Source organism: Tenrec ecaudatus, chromosome 15, assembly GCF_050624435.1.
Source record: "Tenrec ecaudatus isolate mTenEca1 chromosome 15, mTenEca1.hap1, whole genome shotgun sequence".
Taxonomy (NCBI): Eukaryota; Metazoa; Chordata; class Mammalia; order Afrosoricida; family Tenrecidae; genus Tenrec; species Tenrec ecaudatus.
In genome coordinates this window covers 110051091-110073284 of record NC_134544.1, presented here as the reverse complement: position 1 = coordinate 110073284, position 22194 = coordinate 110051091, and the positions used below count along the sequence as shown (strand labels likewise).

The window sequence follows — 22194 nt, the reverse complement described above, 5'->3', positions numbered from 1 at the left end:
CAGTCACTGGTATAAAATGACAATCCCTGCATCTGAACCCTCTGCTTTCTTCTGTATGTGCAAAATTTCCTTCATTCTCTATTAATTGTTTTATTGTGGTGAAAATACATATTAAAAAACCAAACCCCCAAACCAATGGCATTGGGTTATTTCTGACTCATGGCAGCTCTGTATGTTACAGGGCAGAACTGTACCCAGGGCAGAACTGTACCATATGGTTTTTTGGAGTAAAATTTTGCAGGATCTGATTGCCAGGCCTCTCTGTGTCCTTGGGTGGTTCAAGGGCAATTATACAACTCAATGACCTTAGTTGCATTCATCATGTTGTGCAAACATCACTACAGTTTTCCACTTATTCTATGTATTGATAGACACCATTGATAGACAGACCCCCCCTCAGCAAGATTTCCTTTTTCCTCCTCAGCCCTCAACCCTGTAAATCATTCATAAATTCTGTTCTGTATACATCCCTAATTCATGTATGAGGAATCACATGAGGGGGCATCTAAACATTCTTGAAAAAAATTATCTTTCATGTCTGTTTCCCACAAACTTTTAAAAGTCCCCTCCTATAGTATTTGTTCTTTTGGGATTGATTTAATTCATTCAGCATAATGGTTTCAAGTGAAACCGCTGTTATTTCCGTTATATTATCAGCCTCCTCTCTCTCCCCTTTAGAAACAGAAGTCTTACTTCTCTCATGGTCCTCTGCTCTTCAAGGAGCCTTGGTAGTGTAGTGAGTTAGGGTGAGCCTGCTAACTGCGGGGCCATGAATGATGAGACTTTCTGGTCACATCTAAAGGGGAAGTTCTATTCTGTCCTGAAAGATTACTAAGGGTTGGAACCAACTAGTTGGCATTGGGTTTGTTTTTTTTCCTTCTTTAGAAAATTGCAAATTTATGAGTCTCTTTAAAGTTCATGAATAGCAAATGCATAATTAAAAAACAGCAAACTCATTGCCAACTAGTGACTCTGACCCTGTGGGATTCCAAGTGTAACTCTTTTTTAAAAAACAAAAAAACAAAAAGCATTTTATTAGGGACTCGAGTGTAACTCTTGAAGTGAATAGAAAGCCCCGTCTTTCTCCCTCAGAGCAGCTGGTGGTTTTGAACTGCACACCATGAGACTAACAGCTCAACACATAACCACTACACCACCAGGGCTTCTTAGCAAGATACATATTCCTTGGTAAAATAAACATGCATTTCACAAAGCTTCACACAAAAAAAACACTACTCTTTCATTTCACGCGTGGCTGGTATATAATGTACATGTTGGGTCGTTCTGGGTACGCCAGGTAGGAAGTGGTCACAAGCAACCTTTCAAGACTGAATTGAAGACCTTGAATTTTATCTTGTAGAAGCTCTTGAGTTTCTCTCCTCAAAAGATGTAGTTGCGTTCCGTCGGGTCTCGCTTTAGCTGAAATACATAACTGGCTTCTTCCCCAGCTTTGCTCTCTCCTGGACGGGGGTGGGGTGGAATGTGCACCTGCTGCGCTTCCAAATCCTGGGAATCTTAAATCAACAATGTGTACTTCCCTTTAGTTGTGCCCGAACTACTTCTCCTTCCGTCAGACCACCCTACTTTACTCAGCTCCAGCGTGTGGAGGCCGTTTGCAGCTCACCCTTCATTCGCTTAGCAAGACGTCCCAAGGCCTGGCGATTTCCCGAGTTCACTAGGCCATGCCGAGAGCTCAGTTCTAGGCGCTTGAAAACCCGCCCTGGGTCTTCGCATTCCGGTGGCGCTGGCCTCACTCTCCAGACCTGGCCTATTAGGATCCCCAGACACCTCGTACCCCGCCCCTAGGCGTCCCAAGCCGACTGAGGGCACCGAGTGCGGCCGACCGAGCTTTCAGAGCCTGCGCATGCGGACTGCACGCCGCCGCCCCGACTCCCCACGCCTCTCTCCGCCGCGGCCGTTTGGAGCTCTCTGACAGCTCCACGACGGACGGACGCAGCGCCGTCTCGTGCTTCCACGTTACCCTATCAGAGACGGGGCGGGGCGGAGGCCTGCACAGCCTATCAGCGCGAACCACGACCCAGGAGCTCCCAGTGGGAGAGCGTCCAGGAAGAAAGCTATTGGACGGTGGAGTTCAGGGGCGTGGCGTCGCTCTGGCCCCGCCCACCGCCGCCTTCCTCCGATCCGCGCCAGCGGCGGCTGAGGCCCGAGAGCCAGAAGCGACAGCGGGCAGCGCAGCTGCGTCTATAGCGCCGGCGGGAGCCCGTCAGCCCCGCGCCCTTCCCCTTCTTCACCTCCCGCGCCCTCGGATATGGTGGCCCCCGGCTCCGTGACCAGCCGGCTGGGCTCGGTGTTCCCCTTCCTGCTGGTCCTGGTGGATTTGCAGTACGAAGGTGAGCCTCCCTCGCTGTGGCCGGACGAGCCGGCGTCCGGCGAGGGCCTCCTGTGCGTGCCCGCCGGCGCCCGGCGCGGCTCTCCGGCCGTCGGGCTGTGGGGCGCGAGCCGAGGAGCCCGCGGCCGGGCGTAGGCCGGAGCCCGCCTCAGGGCGGGGGCCGGCACTTGGTTCCGGGTTGTTGGGGAAAGGGGGTGAGGGGACCCGCGGGCCGCGGAGCTGGGATCGAGGGTTCAGAGTGGGGAGCGGGTCTGCAGGCGCCCCGGGCGGCGCGGACTGGGTCCGCCGGCGTTGGCCTGGGCACTAGGCTCGGCTACTGGGACCGTCGTCGGTCTGCCGTGCCCGGCGGCGGACGGAGGTCAAGGTGGCCAAAAGGGGAGGTGCCTTTCGCGGTGGAGTTAGTTTCTGGGGGTGTCTGTCCGGCCGGGGGAAGTGGAGGGGACAGGAGCGACGGTTCCAAATGCGAGGAACCATCGCTTCGCTGTGCGCTGGGCAACGTCTAGAAGTTGCTAGGTTGGTTCCTTGAAGGAGATGGTGTTGGAATTCAGGCTCCTGAAGGATCCAGACAGTTAAGTTTGTGATTTTACAGCGCCCAACATGTGTCACTCACTTTTGTCTGGCTATACGTTTCCGAATCCTCTCAAATCAAACTCCGTGCCATCGGGTCGATTCCGACTCACAGCGACCCTGTGGGACAGGGTCGAACTGCCCCTGTGTGTTTCTGAGACCGTAACTGTTCGCGGGATTAGAAAGCCCCGTGTTTCTCCTGAGGACAGCCTGGTGCTTTTGAACTGCTGCTCTTGGGAACGCAGCCCAAGGGGTAACCACTAGGCCACCAGGATTCCTTCCTCTCAAATCAGACCCCATAACAAAAACCTTGGACGCTTCGATTTCATTGTGGGGTTTTACAGATTCGAATGTGCGCCGCTCCACACAGAACAGCCAAAACTGAGGGTTGTGGAATCGTAGTTGTAAGCAAGGAAGTGTAAGAATCAAAGCTGGGAATTCAGTTTTAATGCTTTTAGCTCGGTTACTGTGTGACATATTCGAACATAATGGCATATCACATGCATTCATCTATTTTCACTGCCCCATCCTGTCTCTTCCTTTCTCCCTTCCAATAAAAAAAGGACTATTAGGAGATCAAATGAAACATTTTAATATTAGGCTCAGGCAGCAAGGGACCAACGTTGGAAATTGCCAGAGTAAAATCTCAAAGTTTTCAACCTTTTTTTAACTTAACATTTCCCAATTTTTAGGTCTCATTCATGGTGGTGACCTGTTCTTAGTTCCTGGGTGATGACAATTTTCTGAATAAAGTGGAAACCCATGGCTTGCCAGCAGTGAGAAGGTGAACTTGACAGACAGGCTGCCCCAGAAAAACCTCAGGAAATGAGTTTAGATCTAAAGACCACTTAAGTGTGGGTCATATGTTCTTGTTCTCTCGCACTCTTAAATTGCCCCCACCACTCATCTCCAGCTTCCAGGACAGAGCAGACAGACCTGCTCCATAGGATTTCCAGGGGCTGTGATCTGTATGAAAGCCCACTATCCTCACATCTTTCCCTTGCTGAGCTGCTGGTGAGTTCAGACCTCTGACCTTTTTCTAAGAGCTGGACACTTCAACCACTGTGCACCATTAAAACCAAACCCACTGCCATCATGTCTATTCTAACTCATAGGGACACCATATAGGAGTTACCAGATGAAATCTGCACGGGAGTGGACAGCCTCATCATTCCCTCTTGGAGCATCTGGTGGGTTTGAACCACTGACCTGTGGTTAACAGGCCAGTGTCTAGCCTCGAGGAATCCCCAGGACTTTTACTTACCATTAGTGATACCAATTTTGGACACAGAGTGAAAGTTGGCTGTTTCATTTAAAGCCTTACAATTTTTTTTATTAAGTTACAAAAGTGCACACATTTGTATGATTGCATTCTCCACTAGCGTGTGGGCCACCTTTTCAGTATACTGACCTCGACGAATTTTTCATTTCCTTTGTGTGGATTTTCCATAACATTGAAGGTGTCACTGGAGAGCTTTTCTGTATAGGAGGCATTGGTGACATTTCTCAGGAGTGCCAAAAGTGCCATCTTTTTAGGAGTATTCCCTGTGTGTAAAGTTGTAGGAACTTGGTATACGGCATAGGGAAGAAAGCGGGGGAGTGGGGGGTGGGGAAGCTCACTTTACTGAAGGGCTGCCTGGGTGGCACTGCCAGGTAAGCATTGGGCGCTGACTGCAAGGTTGGTGTTTCAAGCCCACCCGCTGTTCCCAGGGAGAAAGATGAGGCTGTCTTCTCCAGGAAAGAGTTGTTAGGTGCCATTGTGGCAGTTTTGACCCATAGCGACATTATGTACAACAGAACTTAAAACTGGTCAGTTCTGTGCCATCTTCACAATTGTTCCTAAGCTTGAGCCCATTGTTGCAGCCACTGTGTCAGTCCTTCTCCTCGAGGGGCTTCTCTACGGTAGAGTTACATCCTTGGAAATCATGTATGGAGTCGCTAGGAGTGGGAATCGGCTCCACAGGGATGGTTGGTGAGGTCATGTGGCAGGACTGTGCTAGGCCCCTTTCTGAAAGCTTTCTTTTTGGTTCATGGAAAGACGTGTTATTCCCATTTCACAGGCAAGGGAGCTGAAACTATACTTTAATTAGCTTGGTCAGGGTCACATAGCTCTTAATAGCCAGCGTTTGCACTCAAGGTGTTCGACACTGAAGTTCACTTTGTGTCAGTACGAATACAAGAGTAGTTAGCTAACTGGTCAGCAGCAACATAATCAGCTCGATGATTTGTAGGTACCAGCTGTTAGGTGTTAGGAACCAGCTCGATGTTAGGTACCAGCTGAGGAAAATCAGCAATATTTTGTTAACTCTCAGTAATGAATCATTCAACTCACTGTCATTGAGTCCATTCCAACAGACCCCAAACTTGGAAGACAGACTAGAACTGCACTTATGGATGTCCCAAACTGTAGATAGGAGGAGAAAGCCTCACCTTTCTCCTTGATGTTTTTGAACCATTGACCTCGTGGTTAGCAGCTTAACACGTAACCACTATACCACCAGGGCTCTTTGCAGTAATGCGTAGGAAGAAGATTCCCTGGCAGGCTGAGTGCTCAAGCTTGAGTGTGCCTTTGAAAGAGAGAAGCCCAAAGCTCTAGACTAGAAATAGAGGTTTGGGAGCAGAAAAAACCCAAAACTTCAGTAGTATCTGCTTTAGTGTTCTTAAGTTACCCATATGGGCGCTATTTTAATTCTTTGCTAATGGTGTTTTGTGACTTGAATAGGAACCCCACTTGGGAATCAAACCTTTTCAATTCTGTTAACAGGCTTTTATCTTAGTTGTTCTTCTTAACATACTATCTAGACTCAAGTTTTCTTTTACAATGAGCTGAGTTGAAACTCTTTCACCACAGGGAAAAGAGTATTTGAAAGTGTGTAAGTAAAGAAGACTGTGAAATTTTTATTTGAACCTAACCTACTAAAAGTATTGACCTGTCTTCTCTCTGATTTGCTTGAGGTTAGTAAATATGGAAAGAAAAACGTAGTGGGGAAAACTGACTACGTAATTTTTACAAACTAAATCTAGGAGGGGTTCAGATTTCTTCCAGAACTATTTTGAGTTCTTTTAATAGGGAGCCCTGGTGGCACTGTGGGTTCAGTGTTGGACTGCTAATAGCCAGGTCAGCAGTTGGAACCTATCAGACACTACCAGGTGAGAGAAGGCTGGCCACTCCCAGAAAGATTTTACAAGCGTGGAAATCCTGTGGAGCTGTTTGACTCTGCCCTGTAGGGCCACTATGAGTTAAATGGACTCAGTGGAAGTTGTTTTTTTTTTTAATTTTTAGGTTTATAGTTAATAGTAATGTCAAGTTCCAGTTCATTTGACTAAGTTAGCATTTGCTGACAGTGTGCCCGTAGGAGAGGAGTTGTTTTGTTGTAATTGGGCTTTATTTTCCCATGTAAAGTTCGTTAATTATGGATAAGTGTTTTGCTGGTCTTCTTTGATTGTTGTTGTTGAGTGCCTTTGAGTGAGTTCTGACGCACAGTGACCAGATGTACAGCAGAATGAAACACTGCCTGGTCCTGTACCATCTTCACAGTCATTACTGTTTGAGCTATTTGTTGAACTACTAGTCATTCCATCTCGTTGAGGGTCTTTTTTGGGGGGCTGCCTTTCTGTTTTACCAAGTATGATGTCCTTCTCCAGGGACTGGCCCCTCCTGATAACATGTCCAAAGTACATGAGATAAAATCTTACCATGAAATATGCATTGGAGTAACATCCTGACTACGTCATCCAAGACAGATTTGTTTGTTTTGGGGGCAGTCCATGGTATATTCATTATTCTTTACCAACGCCACTATTCAAAAAAACATCAGTCCTTCTGTCTTCCTTATTTATTGTCCAACTTTCAGATGCATCTTGGTTTTTGTGCACCTTAGGCCTCAAAATGGCATCTTTGCTCATTAACACTTTTTTTTTTTTGCTGAGACATGCAGGGAGTTTTTATTGATCACGTTTAAGTTAATAATTAATATTTAGCTATATAGTAGAGCCATGGATAGAGCTGCAGGCAGGCTCATTAACACTTTAAAGAGATTGTGAGAAGCAGATTTACCCAATGCAGCATGTCCTTATTTCTTGACTGCTGCTTCTACAGGTACTGATTGTAGATCCAAGTGAAACGAAATCCTTTACAGCTTCAGGATTTTCTGTGTATGATGACGTTGCTTATTGGCCCAGGTGTGAGGATTTTCTTTACCTTTTTTAATGTTGAGATGTACTCCACACTTCATCAGCAAAGGCTCCAAGCCCTCCTCACTTACAGCAAGCAGGATTGTCGTATCATCTGCATATCATAGGTGTTAGCGACCCTTCCTCTGATTCTAGTGCCATGTTCTTTCTTACGTAGCCTAGTTTCTTCGATTATTTGTTCATCGTACAGATTGAATAAGTAGCTGAAAGGATTCCTTCCTGATTTTAAACCACACACTTATTGAATCACGGCTCCTTGGTCAATGCACAGGTTCTGCAAAAGCACAACTTGGTGTTCTGGCATTCCCCAGATTTGTTTTGATCCACACAGTTGAATGCTTTTGCATAGTCAATAAAACACAGGAAAGCGTATTTCTGGTATTCTCTTTCAGCCAAGATCAAGATTAGCAATGAGATCCCTTCTTCCACATCTTTGGATTCCCTGACAATATACTGCTGCAACTCATTGAATTCTCTCAAGCAGAATTTTACGTCATGTGACACTAATGCTCAGATATTTCTGCATTCTGCTGGATCATCTTTGGGATGCGTATACATACGGGTCTCTTTAGCTTGGTTAGCCACATAACTGTCTTTTACATTTCTTTGTCTTCGACAGATAAGCGTTTTCAGTGCTCCATCTGTTTGTTGACACGTTCTACAATCTTGTTTTTTGCTAGTGTTTTTAGTGAAGCTTAAATCTCTTCCCTTAATTCCATAGGTTCTTAATCATGTACTTCCTCCAGCAGTGTTTGAATGTCAACTAAATCTTTTTTCATTCAGTGACTGTATATTCTTTCTGTCTTGTTGTGTATGCTTCCTGTATTGGCAATACTTTGCCCGTAGGGGCCTTCCGCATGGTTAACTCCTGTCTTGGATTTTCTTTCATTCTTCCCACACGGACACAAAATGGCTGTTCTTTTCTCTGTTAGTTTTCTAATTCCAGACCTTTGTACACTTCATTGTAATATTTTACTTTGTCTTCTTGAGCTGATATTTGAAATCTGTGCAGCTCTTTTACGTCACAACTTCTTTCATTTAATGCAGTACATTTAACAGCAAGTGTCGGAGTCTCTTCTGACGTTTACTTTGTACCTTTCTATCTTCCCTGTCTTTAAATGACCTTTGCTCGCCTTGTGCTTACCCTGGATGTCATCTCACAACTCGTCTTGTCTTTGGGTCATTGGTGTTCAGTGCTTCCAGTCTGTTCTGCAGATGGCCTTTTAATGTTCATGGCTCTTGTGTACTTGCTTTCATTTTCTTCAGCTTCAGCTCAAACTTGTGTTACTGTTATTTGATGGTCTGTTCCACCATTGGCCCCGGGCCCTGTTCTGACTAGTGACAGTGAGCTTCCCATCACCTGTTACTACAGATGTAGTTCCTTTGATTCCTATGTATTGCATCCAGTAAGGTCCACATATATAGTTGCCATTTATGTTTTTGGAAAAGGTATTTGCAATGAAGAAGCCTTTGGTTTTGAAAATTCTTTTATGTGATCTTCCAGCATCATTTCTATCACCAAGGTTCATGAAGGGCGCTTATCTTTAGATGGAAACCAATTTTACCCACCCAGTTGGCGCTGTGAAAACACTGCAGGATTGCTCTTGGGAATGCATTTTGGCAGCAGGATGGAAAATGGATTTAGAAGAAGGTGGCTGTGTTAGGTAGGGTTCTCTAGAGAAACAAAACCAGGGCATTTATGATTATATGTATATCAGAGAATAGGTTTATACAGTGAGAAGGTACATAACAGCTAATGAGTCTACACAGCAGTGCAGCGGACTCAGTTCAACTCACTTATGTGGGACAGTTAATATACTGAAAGTCCAAGGTCAAGGAAGCAGACAGCAGAGTTCTCCCTCAGACAAGGCAGGCAGAGTCTGCCAGCAGGCAGCAAACAGCAGGATGGGTTACCAACAGACTGTAGCTCGGGAGCTTAGCGAAGCAGGCCTGGATGGGATATTGAACTCCAGCAATGTAAGATGACAGGCCTGAATGGGATATTGAACTCCACCAGCCTCAAGCTCAAGCGATGTATGCACCCGCAGTATGGCGAAGCTGGTTTCAAAGGGGCCTCAAGCTCTAGCAACAAGATCCACATAGTGCAATGCCGAAAGGTAGTGTAGCTCACAAGTTGAGGCAGAGAACTAGCTCAAGCAGCAGCATGCTGGTCCAATCACCAAAGAGCAAGAGAGGCGGGAGGGCATTGCAGAGCAACTTACCTCTTTGTCCTACAATCATATTACGACCTGATTAATCCCAGTGGATGTTCCTATCGGCCAGGTTGGCACAATAAACCTAAATAGCACAGTGGCTGACTGACTTCACTCAGTGTATTTTCAAGATTTATCCCTGTTGTGGTAGCATGAGTTAGAACTTCATTTCTGTTTATGACTAATATTCCATTTTATGCATGTACCACATTTTGTTTACCTACTCGGTTGGTGAACATTTTGGTTATGCCCACCTTTTGGGTATTGTGAATAATGCTGGTGTAAACATGGGGGTACAAGTATCTGCTTGTATTCCTGTTTTTGGTTCTTTGGGTCTATATCCAGGAGTAGATTAATTAGCTCATGTGGTAATTCTGTTAAACTTTTTGAGGAATTACAGCAAGTGCACCATTTTACAGCCCTACCAGTGATCAAGGAAGATTCCAGTCTCAATCAATCCTTTAGCTGCATATGTTTAACCTTGTCCTTTTAAGCTGATTTTTGCCTTAAAATCTATTATTTCAGAGATTAATACTGCCAATCCTGCTCTTTTTTGATTGGCATTAGCTTGGTGTATATATTTTTTGTTTAGTGTTGTCTTTGGTCTAAGGTGTGTTTCCTATAGATAACATTGATATTTGAGTTTTATACCTGTTTACTACTTTCTGTCTCATGATTGGCACACTTAATCCATGTACATTCAGTGTAATTATGAATAGGTACAAATTTATTCTACTCGAGCATAAACCAACCCAAATATAAGTCGTGGCACCGAATTTTACCACAAAAACGGCATAAAAAATGTTCTGAGAAACTCGGCTTTTACACGAGTATATACAGCATATGTTTTTTGCTTCTACATTTCTGTGTTGAGTTCATTTTGTGTGTGGTTTCAAAAAGAATTTCTTTGCTGCTTATGTTTTACTGTTTAGTACATCTTTATGATTTTCTACTTTTTATTGTGATGAAATGGAGATTATTATTTTCCTGCCTCTCCCCCTAGAAGAATTTACTTTAGAGGACAGCATTGAAGCTGCAGCTCAGGGAGAGGGACATGTCTGATCACCTGGGAGCAATGAAGGGGGAGGAAGCACCTGGGAGCAAATGAAGGGGGAGGAAGACAGAGTGGAGCACATCCTGGCTCACCAGGCCTGGAGGACGATATCCCCCCTCAGAACAGCCAATGCACAGTATACACCATATGGCTGAGCCAACTACGAGACACGATATCCCTCGCTGACCCATGACTGTACAGGGACAAAACTGGAGACTCAGTGTCGGAATTGGCCCGGTCTGACCCCACCACACTGAGACAAAACACTAAGGGAGTATGGCAGAGCAGCCGTGGGGCGCAGAGCAGGGAGGTCCTAAGGGAGTACCAAGGGTAGACTTTGGGGTAAGCACTTGGCACTCCATTGGACTCGACTGTAGGACACTCCTTGAGGTCAACAAACAGACCTTGACCTATTTACAGGTTTTTCTTTTTTTAATTTAATTTATTTATTTAGGTCGTTGTTTTTTGTTGTCATTGTTTTGTTTTCTTTTGTCACTTTGTTTCACTATGTCTTGTTTTTTGTGCACATTATTATCTCGGCAGGTCTATCTAGGCTAGATAGGCTGGATGAACAGTGTGGAGGAGAAAACAACGGCGGCCCATGGCTCGGGGTGGGGGTGTGGGTGGGGTGGGGATAGGAGATGGGGAAGTGGGGAAAAGGAGGTGGTATTAACCATCCCAGGGACAAGGGAACAACAAGTAATCCAAAATCAGTGGCAAGGAGGATGTGAGAGGCCTGATAGGGACTGATCAAAGGCAGTGTAACTGAGAGGAATTACTGAAACCCAAATGAAGGTTGAGCATGATAGTGGGACAAGAGGAAAGTGAAAGGAAATAGAGGAAAGAGCTAGGAGGCAAAGGGCATTTATAGAGTTCTAAATACAGGCATGTACATATGTAAATATATTTATATAAGATGACGGGGAAATAGATCTACGTGCATATATTTATAGGTTTAGTATTAAGGCAGCAAATGGACATTGGGCCTCTATTCAAGTACCCCCTCAATGCAAGAATACTTGTTCTATTAAATTGGCATTCCATGATGCTCACCTTCCCGACAAGATTGCTGAAGACAAATGCGTGCATAAGCAAATGTGAGGAAAGCTGATGGTGCCCAGCTATCAGAGACATAGCGTCTGGGGTCTTAAAGACTTGAAGGTAAACAAGCGACCATCTAGTTGAGAAGCAACAAAACCCACATGGAAGAAGAACCCCAGCCTGTGTGATCATGAGGTGTTGATGGAATCAGTTATCAGGCATCAAAGAATAAAAAAATCATATTATTGTAAATGAGGGGGAGTGCAGATTGGGGGCCCAAAGTCCCATCTGCAGGCAACTGGATATTCCTTTATCTGCAGTGTAGCAATGATGAAACACAACTTTCCTCTAGTTCTTAAATGCTTCCTCCTCTCCACTATCATGATCCCAGTTCTACCTTACAAATCCGGCTAGACCAGAGGATGTACACGAGTATCCAATAAAATAGTTTTTTTTTTTAAAAAAAGAAGGTTACTATTATTTTCTTTCTGGTTACCTTGTTTTTATTAATTTCTTCCCAAGCTTAAAAGAGTTTGCTCTATCTTGAAATCAGTGTAACTTCCTCTTAATTGGAATTTCTGTAACTACACCATTCCCTGTTTTTACTTTATAATTGTTCTTTACAAGTTGCTATCTCTTGTTCTCTAATTTAAATTTTTTTAATAAATCATTTTATTGGGGGCTTGTATAACTCATCACAATCCGCACATCCATCCATCGTGTCAAGCACTTTCGTACATTTGCTTCCCTCATCATTCTCAAAACATTTGCTTTCTACTTGAACCCTTGGTATCAGCTCCTCATTTTCTCCCTCCTTCCCCGTCCCCGCTCCACTCTCCGCTCATGAACCCTTGATAATTTATAAATTATTGTTGTTTTGTCATATCTTACACCATCTGCTGTCCATCCCCCAGGGAGGAGGTTATATATAGCTCCTTGTAATGTGTTCTACCTTTCTCAATCACCTTCCCTTCACCCTCTTGGTATCACCACTCTCATCACTGGTCCTGAAGGGATCATACGCCCTGGATTCCCTGTGTTTCCAGTTCCTATCTGTACCAGTGTACATCCTCTGGTCCAGGCGGATTTGTAAGGTAGGATTGGAATCATGATCGTCAGGGTGTGGGGAGGAAGCATTCAAGAACTAGAGGAAGATTGTATGTTTCATTATTGCTACACTGTACCCTGACTGGCTTGTCTCCTCCCGTGACTCTTCTGCAAGGGGATGTCCAATTGCCCACAGATGGGCCCTGGGTCCCCACTCTGCACTCCCCCTCATTCACAATGCAGTGGTTATTTTGGTCTTTGATGCCTGATACCTGATCCCTTCGATGCCTTGTGATCTCACAGGCTGGTGTGCTTGTTCCATGTGAGCTTTGCTGTTTCTCAGTTAGATGGCCGCTTGTTTATCTTCAAGCCTATAAGACCCCAGACTCTATCTACATCTTTTGGAGCCGGGCACCATCAACTTTCACTCTACTTTAAATCTTGTAGCTTTTTTTTTTACTTTGGATACTTCTATATCTGGATTGATTTTCTGGGTAGTATTGTCATGTAGATTAAATCATAGGTTGTCTGCTGTGGTTGATTTGTATCAGTCATAGGGCTAATATTGGATTTACGGACTTGATCTGGACTGGGCTGGGGTATTTTCTCAATATTCAATTGCTCTTGTATATAAAACTCTTACTTATACACAAATGGGTCTCCTTGGATTTGTTTCTTTAATCTACCCAGACGAACACACCCTCCTCAGAGGCAGTTTTGTTCTGCCCTCTGGGTCGCTATGAGTTGGTTGACTTGATGGCAATGAGTTTGGGTTTCTCTCGTCCCTTATGTTACTGGAGGCTCTTGTAGGTTCCATGCATTGAGCTTGGTCTTTTCTAGACCCTATGCACTTGTACTGGTTTCTTTCCCTACGCATAATTTCCCTACACGCGGTTTCCCTACCCTTTTATCTATATTTGTAAATTACCCTTTCTCTTTCCTTAGATAGTGTGTCACTTTAGTCTAATGAACCGTGGCTTTGTGAGATTCTCTTGTGTCTTCACTGTTTGGATTTTGTTTTTCATTATTTCTCTTGCTCTTCATTGCATTTCCCCAGGCTGGAGCAGCGAGTGAACAGCTTATGAGAGCGGTGTGTTTCTGGCAGTGTTACTCCCTTTTAGAGATTCTGCAAATCGATTTTTGGCTTTCATTTAAATCTGTAGCTTTCTGTAAACCAGGTGCTCAGAATTTAAACTCTAATCCAAATGCTAGCAGACTTTCTCTCATAGTAGGGTTTATTACTTTCTGCAGCTTCATCTCAGACCCAGCTAGAAAAGATGGGTTTTTTTCAGCTCCATCAGGAGCAACATGAGAGTGAGGATAGGATTCTTTCCTCATCCACCAGCGGAGTGGTTTCTGTTGAGATGGAGAGATGAACAGCACAAGCCGCTTCAGAGAGTAGTCACGAGAATCCTGGAGACAAATTCGTTTGGGAGAGAGAGACTCCTTTATTCATTTCTGTGTTCTTGTATGCTTTCCCCCAATATACAAAGGGGCTTCCAGAAGTTTGTGGAAAAGTTCCATTTTCCACAAACTATTGGCAGCCCTTTTGTCCATTTATTCAGTAATATTTGTTAAGTGAAACAAATTGTTTCCCAAAATCTTCATTGTATAAAGTAGGTTATATATTTAGATATGGCATAGAATTGACTAGAACTGCTCTTTGAATATTATTTAAAAATGTAATAAATCTTTTTATTGGGGCTCATACAACTCTTATCACAATCCATACATACATCAATTGAGTAAAGCACCCTTATACATTCGTTGCCCTCGTCATTCTTCGTTTTCTAATTATATTGCATGGTGAGTTTACAGAGCAGCAGTCTATCTGCATTGATTCAAATGTGACAGAAAGTGCATTCCTAGCCCATTCAAAACTCTCAGCTGATTTCTTCCACATGCTACCAACTGTAAACACACACACACACACAAAATCAAAACTCACCCAAATTTGAACTTAATCTTTATTCTTAGGAGTTATTCAGATTTCTTATAGGGAAACCATTTTGAATCCAGAAGGCTTATAAAGAGGGAAGACCCTAAATCTTATGTGATAGCCCTGGCGGGGTAGAGTGTTAAATGTCAGGCTCCAAACCTTCAGGTTAAGAACCACCAGCAAGTCCTTGGGAGAGAGATGAGGCTTTCTGCTCCTGTAAAGATGTAACAGTCTAGGAAACTGACAGGGGCAGTTTCACACTGTCCTTTAGGGTAGCTGTGAGTCAGAATCAGCTTGCAGCAGTGACTGGCTCTTTGGTTTGAGTGATTGATCACTTCCTATGAGTAGGTTACTTCTGGCCTGGCTACTCATAATTTGGCCCTTTATTTACCTGCAGTCATGAGACTTTTGACATTTAAATTAGGAAGTAATAATTTGACAACTATCCTTTTCAAGTAGGATCAGATCAACTTTGCTGTAGGACAGTTTCTCTCAGGCATTTATGGTTTGGGCTTTTTATGGTTAATATTTGGTTTCATGGATACTAAAAACCTTAAAATAAAAATAAGATACCCCATGGCGGAGTGGGCTGTGCTTTGGACTTCTAACCTCAAGGTCATCAGTTCGAAACCACCAGCTACTCTGAGGGAGAAAGATGAGGCTTTCTACTCTAGTAAGGAGTTAGTCTCAGCAACACACCAGGCAGTCCTACTTTGTCCTACTGTCATGAAGAGTTAAAATCAATCAATGGCAGTTTTTTTTTTCTTAAATAATTTTACTGGGAACTCATACAACTCTCATCACAATCCATACATCAATTGAATCAGGCATGTTTGTACCTATGTTGCCTTCATTCTCTTCGAGACATTTACTTTCTGTTGAGCCCTCGGTACCAGCTCTTTTTTTCCCTCCCCCCCCACAACCCCCGATAGATTGTACACTGCTATTATTTTCATCTCTTACACCAACTGCTGTCTCCCTTCCCCCATGTTTTTTGTTGTTCTTCCCCCTGTAGACGGGTGTATGAATGGCAGTTAGTTTTGAGTGAAAACACAACACACTCTTTACACAGGCTAGAACAAAAACAAACTCAAAAAACCCCATTGCTGTCCAAGTCTATTCCAACTCTTGGTAACCCCATGGGACAGAGTGAAACTGTCCTATACAGTTTCTAAGGCTGCAGATCTTTACAGAAGCAGATGTATTCCTCTTTCTCCTGCTAAGTGCCTGGTGTGTTTGATCCACCGATGTTTTATTTAGAAGTGAAATGCTTCACTAAGGAGCCACCAGGTCTCCTTCTTAAAAAGGCTTAGTGTTTTAAAATCAATAGCTGAAACAATTACTGCTCTATAGAGCACTAAGATTTTCAGGTTTACCAAGTTGAGTTACCTCTTTACAGTCAATTTGTCGGCAGTGAGTTCTTTTGGGGATTTACTCTTTATTATTCTTCCTTCCTTGTACAGAGGAGTCCAACAGAGAGTGAGGAAGTGAGATAATAGCAGTTAAGGTACTAAGACTCTACAGTTACTCTGCTAGAAACTGTATATTAGGAACACCAAAGCTGAAAAAAAAAACATATTGTTTAATAGGCACATTATTAGATACCGTGAATTTCATTTAGCTTTTTGCTGTATTAAAAAAAACAAACCCAAACAAAAGAACCCAGTTGCTTTTGGTGACCAAAATGGCAGGTTTTCGCATGCATATGAGGTCATTGAAAATAATGTGGTGTGTTAAACTGGGTTCTCAAGAGAGACAAAACCTGTGATGCTGCTATGTGCACATATAGAGAGAGATTTATATCAAGAAAATGGCTCACATAGTTCTAGACGTGCCTTTTTCTGACTAGGAAGAACACAGTATGGTAGCTGCAGGGGTAGATGAATTCAAATGTCTGCAGGTGAGTGGCTGGCCACTAGGGACTCTAAGTCCAAAGCACTGGAGGTGGAAGGTGTGTTGAGAAACAATAACTTCACATTGCAATGTTTTTGTTTATTTTTATTGTTTTGTAACAATACTTTGTAATTTACCCTCCTACATACAAATAAACATTGTGATAGTTTAATAATCTGTCAACTTGAGCAAAGGGGTGGAGTCTAGCCTGTCAATCAGATCACAGCCAATGAGGCCTCTGTGTGGGCATGGCCTTCTCCTGAAGATTCTGGGAATTCCTTTCTGCCTCCCTGGAGGTGGGTGGGACACTTTCGCACTGCTTCACCATTCCTGTTGACAAGCCACATGGGACCATGCTGATGACAGCCAGAGCCCTCGAGCTGGAGGAGCCATGTGGAGACCTGCACCAGGCCTGAGAGGCTTCCACTGTTACTGGCTGGTGATCTTCCCATATTCGGTGTCATTGCATGTGCTGCACGAGTCTCAAGAGGAATTCCTGGGTTAATATCTGACTTATGGGCAAATATTGAACTTACAGAATTGATCTGGACTGGGCTGGGATGTTTTATTGAGGCAGCATTGCTTCATGACAAAGTTCTCTCATACACATATATGAATGTCTCTGGATTTGTTTCTGTAGTCAGCCCAGACTGACACACATATATATTCAATAAGCAAGGAGAAGAAATACAAAACTGTTACAGTCATCCTACGAGTAGACCTGTGTAATGTTCTTGAAAGGGAGATTCCATTTAGCAAAGAATTCCTAGTTTTGTTTTGTTGGTATTTTTGTTTTATTTTTTACATTTTATTAGGGGCTCATACAACTCTTATCACAATCCATACATATACATACACTAATTGTATAAAGCACATCCGTACATTCTTTGCCCTAATCATTTTCAAAGCCTTTGCTCTCCACTTAAGCCCTTTGCATCAGGTCCTCTTTCCCCCTCCCCGCTCCCCCCTCTCTCATCAGCCCTTGATAATTTGTAGATTGTTATTTTGTCATATCATGCCCTATCCGGAGTGAATTCCTAGTTTTGTTAAGTATTTTCACTACTATTGTATTCGGCAACTTCTGTTTTGTTTTATCAACTGGTTCAGTTATTTTGACTAGTTAGGTTTTTATGGCTATATTTTAGAGTAGAATGTACTCTGTAATAGGAAGTGCTGTTTGTCCATTATTCTTACTGTCTGTAGGTTATTTTCAGCTTATATGACTTTTCTCATCTGAGTTGATGAGTGAGCCAGATAACTATAGATCAAATTTAAATAAAATAAACACAAATATATATTATCAATATACATATATAATTTTTTAGATGAACTTGTTTATCATTGAAGACTCCAAGTCCATTTCAATTTTACTTTTCCTTGCCACCTCCCTGCCCTTTTTTTTGCATTTTATTGGCACCTAATCCACATATACAATTCAATAGTTCAATTGTTCAATCATATAAAGAATTGTACAATTATTACTACAGTCAATTTTAGAACATTTTTACCTGCATGGTTAAATCACCTTTAAAATGATGTGTAATTGAGATCAGTTCTATTGCTCCTTCCTTATCCTTTCCCACCTTCATTGTTCGTTCCTGAAATCCCCTCACCCTCCCTAACTCCCAACCCTCACCCCTACACACCCTGGTATCAGTTATTACCTCTATGCATCCACTTCTTCTGTGCTTCACAAGCTGGGAAACCCAATGAAAACTAAATAGAAATAAAATGGTAAGGTTATAATAATAATAATATAAAGATACAAACAATGAGTATAAAAGAAAAGACCACCTTCAATTTTAAAAAGCCAGGGAAGATGTTTTTGTCACTGAGTACTCAGGAGATACTTACACCTAGAACAAATTCAGTTTGGGTCATTAGGGAGGTCAGCTGACCAAGTATAAAGTTCGATTAAGCCTAATCAAGATTACAATGATCTCTGTTTTAAGGCTTTGTGAGACCCTTGCCCATGGCTACTGGGGATCTGCCAGTGGCTTCGTCTAACAGTTACTCTGCAGATAGGGTTTGGCCTCCCACCATCCTCCACAGCCTTCTACCAATTGGGTGTTCATAATTTTAGCTCTGATACTTTTCCCTTCGTCATACTTGAATTTTGTTACTGTCATTGTTGGATCACACAAGCTGATATTCTTCTATGTGGACTTAGTTGACTCCTCGCTTAGATGGCTTCTTGTTTGCATACAAGCCTTTAGGACCCCAGACATAATTCTGCTTGATAGCTGAATACCATCAGCTTTCTTTACCACACTTTCTTGTAGCACCCTTATCTTCACTGATCATTTCATGAATTACTGAAGGTGAGTATGGAGCAGAGCCATGTTACCAGAACTAGCTGTTCTTGTTCTACCTCAGGGCTAGAGTTCAGTAGGAGCCCAGAATCCATCTACATGTCGATGGGATAGGCATGCCCCAGGTTTACTTTGGTGACTATAATGTAGCAAAATCAGAACTACACCAATAACATCAACAAATCAGCAAACAAATGGGAAAAAAGAAAAAAAAAAACAAAACAAGCTTAAGGCAGGGAAAAACCACCCCTCACAGAAACAAAAGAATACAACATTGTCAATCATTCCCCCTGGGGTATAAGGTGATTGCACTTGATAACATCATTAATTTTCCCAATGACACAGCTCTGTGGACACTATCCGTATGAAGAGTCTGTGCCAGTGTACTTCTGCCTTGAGCTGCAACCCATGGGTTGTTGCCACACACAATTTGATCTCCCATTTGTGATTGGGATCAATTTTCTGGATCAATTCTTCCAAGTGCAGATCCTGGCCCAGCATATCGAGACCTGTACTGTCCCTGTGAGGTGGGCAAAGAGATACTAAATATATGGTGATTCTGGACCCCTTTCCTGTGGCTACCCACCGAGCAGGGGCTCCCCCCACCGTTCAATTGCTGCCACTTGCACAGTCTTGGGTTAGCCACTCTGCTTCCTTTACCATCCAAGGCCGCCAGTTTGCAGTCTTAGCACGGAGGCAGCTTCAGGGCAGGACTCAGTTCATTCATCTGTGTTAAGTCCTTCAGTTGTAGCCCTTGTGTTATGCCATGCTGCCTGCGAGGTCAACTTCCACGATCTTCAAGGAATGGTTCGCCAAAGGTTGGGTAGAAACTTATTCCTGGTGTCTACCCAGGAACATAAAATCTGGCCAATTATCCCCCTAGGTTCCCGCCAATCATTGTTTAGCATCCGTTCCTGATGTGTGATTACCCAATCACCCCCATACCACTAACTGAACTATCAGCATCTCCTCCAAAATGTAGATGATCCCCATCCCTAGTTAGCTTGATTTTCTGACAGGATTCTCCTTCCATTCCTGAGGGGCCGGCCCCCATTGTTTTGCTGGTCCTCTTCCATTTCCCCCTTCTTGACTGAGTGACCTCACGCAGTCTGAGGTCTCCTCCTTCAAGTTGGCCCATGTGAAGTAGTAAAAGCGAGGCTTATGGCAGGAAGGTAACCTTCTTTCTTTTTGTTCAGGAATTGGTTCCTAAGAATTGTTTAATTGGTGTTTCTTCTTATGGTAGTGGGCTCATACAACACTTGTCCTTTTGTGATTCTTACTTCAGTCAGCATAATGGTTTCCAGGTCCTTTCATGTGATGCATTACTTCCTGCTTTCATCACTTTTTTCGGGATGCATAATATTCCATTGCGTGTATGTACCATAGTTTTTTATCCAGTCTTCCACTGTTGGGCATTTGGGCTGCTTCCAATTTCTTGCTGTTGTGGACTGTGCTGCTATGAACATTGGAGAGCATGCCTCCACTCGTGTTTTGTCTCTTATTTCTTTAGGATATATTCCTAATAGTGGTGTTGCTGGATCATGGGATTTCAATTCCCAGTTGCTGTAAGTATCGCCATATCATTTTCCACAGTGGCTGTTTGTATTTACAAGTCCACCAACAGTGTATACGAGCTCCAGTCTCTCCACATCTCCAGCATTTGTTGTTTCTTTTTTTAAAAAAAATTTCGGCTAGCATTGTATGTATAAAGTGGTATTTCATTGTGATTTTAATTTGCATCTCTGATGGTTACTGATTGTGAACATTTTTTTCACGTGTTAGCTATTTGTACTTCATTTTTGATGTACTGTTCATTTCCCCATTTCTTAATTGGATATTTTGTTAGTTTCTTATTGAGCTGTTGTATATTTTGATAATTAGCCCTTTATCTGAAGTGTCATTGGTAAAATTCTTTTTCCTAATCTGTGAGCTCTTGTTTCACTCTCCTGATGAAGTATTTTGATGTGCATAAATGATGTAATTTCAGCATGTCTCAGTCATCTATCTTGTCTTCTGTCGTGTGTGCCTCTTCTTGATAGTTTAGATATTGCCTTGCAATAGGGCCCTGAAGTTTGTTCCAGCTTTCTCCTGGATGATTCTGAGAGCTTTGGGGTTTATATTTAGGTCATTATCTATCTTGAGTTCTTTTTTATGCACAGGGAAAGGTATGGGTCTTGTTTCATTCTTCTGCATATGGAAATCCAGTTTGTCCAACAGCATTTGTTGAAGCAGCTTTCTTCCATTGGATATTTCTAGGCTGATGCATTTATGTCTGGATTTTCTCTTTTGACCCACTGGTGTGTGTTTCTCGTGTTGTCCTAGTACCAGACTGTTTTGACTACTGGGGCTATGTAGGAGGTTACTGGGTCAGGCTGTGCTAGGCCTACTAGTTGGTGCTTCTTTTTAAGAGTTCTTTGCTTACCCCTGGTCTTTTGCTTGCCCATATGGAATTGGTAATTAGTTTTTCCGTTGCTTTAAGGAATTTATTTGGGATTTGAATTGGTATTGCATTGTATCTGTCGGTTGTTTTATTGCTTCTGAGCTAGATGGCCGCTTGTTTATCTTCAAGCCTTTAAGACCCCAGTCACTATCTCTTTTGATAGCCGGGCACCATCAGCTTTCTTCACCACATTTACTTGTTCACCCACTTTGGCTCCAGCCGTTGTGTCGGGACTGTCGGTTGTTTTAGATAATATTGTCCTTTTCACAATATTAAGTCGCTTATACATGAGCATAGGATATTCTTCCATTTATGAACTGTATGTACTCACATATAAACCGACCTGAATATCAGCCAAGGCATCTAATTTTACCACAAAAACTGCATTAAAAATGTGCTGAAAAACTTGGTTTATGCACGAGTATATACGGTAGGTTCTTTGTAGTTTCTTGTAGTAATGTTCTTTGGTCTTCTCTGTACAGTTCATTTATTTCTTTAGTTAAGTCAATTCCTAAGTGTTTCATATTTTGTGTGGTTATTATAAATGGTATTGATTTCTTAATATCTTTTCTGCAGCTCTCTTTGCTGGCACACAGGAATCCGATTGATTTCTGTTATTAACTTTGTATCCTGCTACCTTGCCGAATTCCTTCAGTGTTTTGATTGTTTCCTATAGCCTTTTTATGGAGATTTTTGGGTTTTCTACATATAGGATCATGTTATCCGGGAATAGGGAGAGTTTTACTTCTTTTTCACCTGTTTGTATTCCCTTGATTTCTTTTGTTGTTTGATGTCTCCAGCTGCAACTTCTAACACGATGTTGAATAAGAGTGGTGAAAGGGGACATAAATTGCCTGGTCCCTGTTTTCTGTGGCAATATTTCTAGCTTTTCCTCATTGAGCTTGATGTTGGCTGTTGGTTTCTCATATATGACTTTTATTATGTTGAGGAATTTTCGTCTCTTCTTATTTTCTCTAGTGCTTTGAACATAAATGGGCATTGAATACTGCCAAATGCCTTTTCTGCAGCTATTGATATGATCATGTGGCTTTTATTTCTTGCCTTAATTATGTGGTGGATTACATGAATTGTTTTTGAATATCGAACCATCCCTGCATACCTGGAATGAATCCCACTTGGTCAT

At 42.8% G+C, this 22194-nt stretch overlaps 1 protein-coding gene across 1 annotated transcript in view; it reads left to right on the top strand.

Moving 5' to 3' along the window:
• The first annotated feature begins 2137 nt into the window (after positions 1-2137).
• The window catches only part of DNAJC3 (DnaJ heat shock protein family (Hsp40) member C3), a 73204-nt gene continuing 53147 nt past the window's right edge, over positions 2138-22194 (top strand). The window contains exon 1 of the mRNA XM_075533117.1: positions 2138-2351. Within this exon, the coding sequence (XP_075389232.1) occupies positions 2270-2351 (82 nt within the window). The 5' untranslated portion in view covers positions 2138-2269. The remainder of the gene's footprint in view (positions 2352-22194) is intronic.